At 47.4% G+C, this 7,863-nt stretch overlaps 1 protein-coding gene across 1 annotated transcript in view; it reads right to left on the bottom strand.

Moving 5' to 3' along the window:
* Positions 1–6,274: 6,274 nt before the first annotated feature.
* LOC121869889 (putative uncharacterized protein DDB_G0291608) overlaps positions 6,275–7,863 on the bottom strand; it is an 8,062-nt gene continuing 6,473 nt past the window's right edge. Inside the window, exons 2-4 of the mRNA XM_042371455.1 lie at positions 7,481–7,860; positions 7,251–7,396; positions 6,275–6,737 (exon numbers count right to left, since the gene is read on the bottom strand). Coding sequence (XP_042227389.1) covers positions 6,275–6,737; positions 7,251–7,396; positions 7,481–7,860 — 989 coding nt within the window. The remainder of the gene's footprint in view (positions 6,738–7,250; positions 7,397–7,480; positions 7,861–7,863) is intronic.

The following is a 7,863-nucleotide window of genomic DNA, read 5'->3' as shown; positions in this document are numbered from 1 at the left end:
GGGCGACATTTGGCGACTTTAGTGTGCGGCTTTTTGGGGTGGCTTTTGTAGGCAGCTTTCTTAACCGACTTTGTTTAGGTGGATTTTGTGGGTGGCTTTTTTGGTCGTTTTTTGTGAGCGGCTTATGTAAGTGGCTTTTCAGGTGATATTTGATATTTGTAAGGAGATTTTGTGGACGGCTTTTCGGACGCTTTTTGGTCGAATTCTTTGAACAGCTGTTTAGGTGGCTAATTTGGGTGGCTTCAGTGGTAGATATTTTGGTGAAAACTTCGGTTTCACAGCGATTGTGAGCAGCTGTTGTTGTTGGAGGTAACTAATGGGAACAGCTGTGTTTCCTTACGCATTCCAGACAAGTAAGTTCCAGGCGCGTGTTCCTTTACGCATTCCAGACAGTTAAGTTCCAGGCACGTGATCCTTTACTCATTCCAGACAGGTAAGTTCTAGGTACGTGTTCCTTTACGCATTCCAGACAGGTAAGTTCCAGGCACGTGTTACCTTACCCATTCCAGACAGGTAAGTTCTAGGTAAGGTTTTTACCTTTGCAATTTATGAGTTTCTGTGTTGGCTCCCCAACCCTGTCCTGCCCACTCTATTGTTTAATGTAGATCTTCTTCATTAAGTTTTTCTCCTCCTCCTTCCTTCCCTCCCATCTTTCTTTCTTCCATCCCTCCCTTCCTCTCTCCTTCAACTCTTCCTCCTTCCCTCCCTCAACTCCTTCCCTTTTAATCCTTCCAACCATCATCTCCCTTTCTCCTTCCTTTCTTTTCTCTCTCCCTCCTCCCTTCCTTTCTTCATCCTCCCTCCTTCTTCTTCCCTTTTCTCTCCTTCCCTACGTCTTCACATCCTCCTTCCATCCCTCCACACCCCCTCCCTCTCTCTCGCATTTATTTATTTAAGAAAAGAGATCTTATATAAACGTTGGGTCTTATTTTAAACTTTTGGTCTTATTTTGGTCTTTATGGTCTTATTTCCGTCTTATTTTGGTCTTTTCTTGGTCTTATTTGATCTTATTTTGGTGTTAATTTAGTCTTATTTTCATCTTATGGTCTAATTCTGGTCTTATTTCAAACTTTGGGTCTTTCTTATTTTAGGGATCTTACCTAAAATAAGAGATGGATATGTAAATGATGTTCTGTAGAGTTTAGTTTCGTAAATATCTATCTACATCCAGTGCAATTCAGAATAACATTACCACTTTAGTATCAATAAAAGAGAAAGAGTTTAATTTGTAATGTTATTTGTAATTAGGTAAATACTCACTAATAATCAAACTTAATATTCACTACAGAGTATCAAAGTTTTATTATTTATAAATATTTCCACAATAACAATTAACTTTACAAACAAAATTACTTTCCCTGGAGCCATGACACTTGCTTATATATTTTTTTATATACTTATATTCGTGTGAATTTTTCTGTCATATGTTAAAAGTATTATCGAGAATTATTGTCTTGGTAACAACAACAAAATAACTCCTAAAACTGCCACGGACGAAGCTAACACTACCACAGACGGAGCTAACACTACCACGGACGGAGCTAACACTACCACGGACGGAGCTTACACTACCACAGACGGAGCTTACACTACCACAGACGGAACTAACACTACCATAGACGGAGCTTACAGTACCACACACGGAACTAACACCACCACAGACGGAGCTTACACTACCACAAACGGAGCTAACACTACCACAGACGGAACTAACACTACCACAGACGGAGCTAACACTACCACAAACGGAGCTAACACTACCACGGACGGAGCTAACACCACACAGACGGAACTAACACCACCACAGATGGAACTAACACTACTACTTGGATTTGAGCTACACTACCACAGACTTTAGAACTAACACTACCACAGACGGAACTAACACTACCACGGACGGAGGCTTACACTACCACAGACGGAACTAACACTACCACAGCATTTGAGCTAACACTACCACAAATGGAACTAACACTACCACAAACGGAGCTTACACTACCACAGACGGAACTAACACTACCACAGACGGAGCTAACATCACTACAGACGGAACTAACACTACCACAAGTATCTGGAGCTAACACTACCACAGAGACGGAGCCTAACATCTACCACAGAGACGGAGCTTACATTACCACAGACGGAGCTAACATCACCAATAAGACGGAACTAATGACTACTAACAGACGGAGCTAATGACTACTCACAGATGCAGGAGCTTTTCAACACTACTCACGGATTTGAGCTTTTACACTACCACAGACGGAACCAACACTACCACAGACGAAGTCCAACACTATCACCACAGACGGAAACTAACATCACTACAGACGGAGCTACACTACCACAGATTTAGAACTAACACTACCACAGATTTGAGCTACACTACCACAGACGGAGAGCTAACACTACCACAAACGGATTAACACTACCATGATGGAAATCCAATAATTTTCACCAGACGGAGCTTACACTACTGCCAGACGGAGCTAACACTACCACAGACGGAGCTAACACTACCACAGACGGAGCTAACACTACCACAGACGGATTAACACTACCACAGACGGAGCTACACCACCACACAGACGGAGCTAACACTACCACAGACGAGAGCTAACACTACCACAGATGGAGCTAACACTACCACGGACGGAGCTAACACTACCACAGACGGAAATAACACTACCACGGACGGAACTAACACTACCACAGACGGAGCTAACACTACCACGGACGGAACTAACACTACCACAGACGGAACTAACACTACCACAGACGGAACTAACACTACCACGGACGGAACTAACACTACCACGGACGGAACTAACACCACCACGGACGAACACAAGCTTCCCACCCCACCCTGACAAGAGCCTTACCTATCTATCACCTTGATGTAAGACGCTATCAATCTTATATGTGGCAATTACCATTCTCCCTCACCCATAATACTCCTCTCTCTCCCTCACTGTTCCTCCCTCTCCCACACTGTCCCTCTCTTTCCCTCACTGTCCCTCCCTCTACCTTACTGTTCCCTCTTCTCTCACTGTTCCTCCCTCTCCTACACTGTTCCTCTCTCCCACCCTCTCTCCTTTCTCCCTCACTTCTTTCCTCTCTCATCAGCCCCACCCCCTGGTGACCTTGATTCCACCTCACCTACAGCTGGGGGTCATGTGACGTCACTGCATTACGTATAATCAACATTTAAAAATCCCCTCTCACCTTCACTCTCCCCTCTCACCCACACACATTTTCTCTCTCCCATTTCCTCCCTCCCCAACACACATTTCCCCTCTCCCCTTCCCCACACACAAAACTCCCCTCACCTCTCACCCATTCCTTTCAATGACGTCACACTACGACGTATCCTCCGTCCTCACACGTAATTAACATATCAATTTCCTTCACCTCTCCCTCCTCCCCTCACCCCCCCCCCCCCTCTCCTTGGCTCAGTGGTAACGCGTCCATCTCTCACTTAATGGGTCGATGGTTCGTGCCTCACTGGTTCCTCCGTATGCAGCAGAAGGACTTAACCTTTTTTTTTTAAAGTCAGTGTGTCCCATTGGTCTCAGTGTGACGTCACGTGCCCCCTCTCAAAAGTGGCTCAGTCATTTTGTAGTTTTTTTCCTCTTTGATAAATTATGTATGTCATCAAAAAACTAATAAAACATATTTTGTATACAATCAATATACCTTTAGCTCCTCGAAATGTATCTAATGAACCCCTAATGAAGCTTCACGAAAACACCATTGATCCATGAACCCCTGAACTAGAGATTAACCAAAACTTCGCTACACCACAATACAGAATCCGTGGAGCGTGACTTGTAAATTATCAACCTAATCATTACAGAAGTCACCTGAGGTCTTGTTGTCACACCTGTATGTCCTCACACGCTAAGTTTGGTTAAAAATCCCTCGATATTTGTTCAAATTATCGTGTTTACATCTCCCGGACGGACGCCTAGAAACACTTTTGGTAGTTTGAGACGGACTGACGCACGCACGGACGGGAAAAAAAGTGAATAACAAAAAATTAAAAGATATTCAAGAAGATTGTTTTTTCCTATTCTCTCTCTCTCTCTCTCTCTCTCTCTCTCTCTCTCCTGAACGGTTTATAAGGCAATCAAACTTTCAACTGTGGATGGTGAAGTTAACAAAGACTTATCGTGTTGGTGAGAAAGTAAAGGGACACACACACACACACACACACACACACACTCACACTCACACACACACACACACACACACACACACACACACACACACACACACACACAAGCAGGCAGTCACAGAGACCTAGAGAAAGACCGACAGACAGACACACAAACAGACATACATACACAGACAAACAGACAGACAGACAGACAGACACAGAAGCCGACAGAAAGACCGACAAGCAGCAAGACCGACAAACAGACAGAAAGAAAGGCCGACAGATAGACACACAAACAGATTTACACAGAGGCCGACAAGAAGATACACACACACACACACACACACACACACACACACACACACACACACACACACACACACTAACACACACATCACAAGCATTACAGCAAGGCGTCGAAGATTTACGAGCCTGAGACAAAATTAGGTCACCGAATTATACTGCTGAAGGCTGTGGGGGATGACACACACACACACACACACACACACACACACACACACACACACACACACACACACACACACACACACACACACACACACACACACGGAGCTATGAACTTTGGTAATTCTGGGAGAAATAAAGAAACAAAATCCCAAAACATTACATAAGGGAACGAAGGATTTTTTTTAATTAGTTTGTGAAATGTAAACACGATAAAAGGTGAAAAATAGAAAATTGGGGTTTTAGTGGAATTAACGTGTAAAAAAAATACCAAAAATTATAATCATTAAAGTAGAAATTATTGAAAACATTGCAAAAAAATAGACTTGCAATATAAACACGAAAATATAAGAAGAAAAAATATACTATATTAGCTGTGTAAATATGATGAAAGGTAAATATAACCTAAAAAAATTTAAAAGTGTCCAATCAATTTTATGTTTCAATTCGTCTGTCAATTATTCGATCTGCCATTCAATAACCAAATCAACAATTGATCAATAATTATTCAACATCCAACCAATCAATCAACTAACCAAGACGCCAACCAATCAACCAACCACCCAACCAATCAATCAATCAACCAACCGGCCACCCAATCAATCACCTAACCAATAAATCAATCAATCAACCAACCAGCCACCCAATCAATCAACCAGCCAATCGACCACTCAATCAATCAACCAACCAACCAACCAAGCGGTCAACCAGCCAACCAACCAACCAACAAATTAATCAACCAACCAACCAACCAATCAATTAATACTGTCATCAATCAATCAGACAATGAACCAACCAACCAATCAACCAACCACCCAACCAATCAACCAACCACCCAACCAACCACCCAACCAATCAACCAACCACCAACCGAACCAATCAACCATCCACTGAACCAACCAACCAGCCAATCCACCAACTAATCAACCAATCAACCATCCTACCGATCAACCAACCAACCAAATACCGTAATCATAAATCACCATTTTTTCTAAACTATAATCAAAATAAAATCAACTCCCAACATTACGTCACTTCCGGTGCCTGGTGTGACGTCATCATCTGCCGTAAGGACATAGGTGGCTGGCGTATAGGAGGACCTCTGCTTCAGGAGTGGCTGGCTTATAGGAGGACCTCTGCTTCAGGAGTGGCTGGCTTGTAGGAGGACCTCTGCTTCAGGAATGGCTGGCTTGTAGGAGGACCTCTGCTTCAGGAATGGCTGGCTTGTAGGAGGACCTCTGCTTCAGGAGTGGCTGGCTTGTAGGAGGACCTCTGCTTCAGGAGTGGCTGGCTTGTAGGAGGACCTCTGCTTCAGGAATGGCTGGCTTGTAGGAGGACCTCTGCTTCAGGAGTGGCTGGCTTGTAGGAGGACCTCTGCTTCAGGAAGGGGCTGGCTTGTAGGAGGACCTCTGCTTCCAGGAGTGGCTGGTTGTGTGGGAGGACCTCTGCTTCAGGAGTGGCTGGCATGTAGGAGGACCTCTGCTGGAGTGGCTGGCGTGTAGGAGGACCTCTGCTTCAGGAGTGGCTGGCGTGTAGGAGGACCTCTGCTTCAGGAGTGGCTGGCATGTAGGAGGACCTCTGCTTCAGGAGTGGCTGGCGTGTGGGAGGGACCTCTGCTTCAGGTGGCTGGCTTGTGGGAGGACCTCTGCTTCAGGAGTGGCTGTGTGGGGAGGACCTCTGCTTCAGGAGTGGGCTGGTGTGTGGGAGGACCTCTGCTTCAGGAGTGGCTGGCTTGTGGGAGGATCTCTGCTTCAGGAGTGGCTGGCATGTGGAGGACCTCTGCTTCAAGGTGGCTGGCGTGTAGGGGACCTCTGCTTCAAGGTGGCTGGCGTGTGGGAGGACCTCTGCTTCAGGAGTGGCTGGCGTGTGGGACCTCTGCTTCAGGAATGCCTGGCTTGGGAGGACCTGTGCTTCAGAGTGGCTGGCGTGTAGGAGGACCTCTGCTTCAGGAGTGGGCTGGCGTGTGGGGGACTTCTGCTTCAGGAGTCGGCTGGCGTGTGAGGAGGACTTCTGCTTCAGAGTGGTCTGGCCTGTAGGAGACCTCTGCTTCAAGAGTGGCTGGCGTGTGGGAGGACCTCTCTGCTTCAGGAGTGGCTGGCGTGTGGGAGGAACTCTGCTTCAGGAATGCCTGGCTTGTGGGGACCTGTGCTTCAAGAGTGGCTGGCGTGTAGGAGGACCTCTGCTTCAGGAGTGGCTGGCATGTAGGAGGACCTCTGCTTCAAGAGTGGCTGGCGTGTAGGAGGACTTCTGCTTCAAGAGTGGTCTGGCCTGTAGGAGGACCTCTGCTTCAAGAGTGGCTGGCGTGTAGGAGGACCTCAGCTTCAGGAGTGGCTGGCGTGTAAGAGACCTCTGCTTCAGGAATGCCTGGCTTGTAGGAGGACCTGTGCTTCAAGAGTGGCTGGCGTGTAGGAGGACCTCTGCTTCAGGAGTGGCTGGCAGGAGGACTTCCTTCAGGAGTCGGCTGGCGGTAGAGGACTTCTGCTTCAAGAGGGTCTCCTTGTAGGAGGACCTCTGCTTCAAGAGGGCTGGTGTAGGAGGACTCTGCTTCAGAATGCCTGGCTTGTAGGAGGACCTGTTTTAAGAGTGGCTGGCGTGATAACTCTGCTTCATGGCTGGCGTGTGGCACCTCTGCTTCAGGAGTCGGCTGGTGGTGGAGGACTCTGCTTCAGGATGGCTGGCCTGTAGGAGGACCTCTGCTGTCAGGAGGCTGGCTTGTAGGAGGATCTCTGCTTCAGGAGTGGCTGGCATGTAGGAGGACCTCTGCTTGAGTGGCTGCGTGTAGGAGACTTCTGCTTCAAGAGTGGTCTGGCCTGTAGGAGGACCTCTGCTTCAAGAGTGGCTGGCGTGTAGGGAGACCCTGTTTTGAGTGGCTGGCGTGTAGGAGGACCTCTGCTTCAGAGTGGCTGGCGTGTAGGAGGACTTCCAAGAGTGGTCTGGCCTGTAGGAGGACCTCTGCTTCAAGAGTGGCTGGCGTGTAAGAGACCTCTGCTTCAGGAGTGGCTGGCGTGTAGAGGACCTCACAGGAGGGCTGGCGGGGAGGACTTCTGCTTCAGGAGTCGTGGCGTGTAGGAGGACCTGTGCTTCAAGAGTGGCTGTGTAGGAGGACTTCTGCTTCAGGAGTCGGCTGGCGTGTAGGAGGACTTCTGCTTCAGGAGGGGCTGGGTGTAGGAGGACCTCTGCTTCAGGAGTGGCTGGCGTGTAGGAGGACTCTGCTTCAGGAGGCCGTGTGGGAGGACCTC

This window comes from Homarus americanus, unplaced genomic scaffold, assembly GCF_018991925.1.
Source record: "Homarus americanus isolate GMGI-L3 unplaced genomic scaffold, GMGI_Hamer_2.0 scaffold14467, whole genome shotgun sequence".
NCBI classification, from domain to species: domain Eukaryota; kingdom Metazoa; phylum Arthropoda; class Malacostraca; order Decapoda; family Nephropidae; genus Homarus; species Homarus americanus.
Note: the sequence above shows the minus strand (reverse complement) of the source record. Positions and strands in the feature narration are given on the sequence as shown.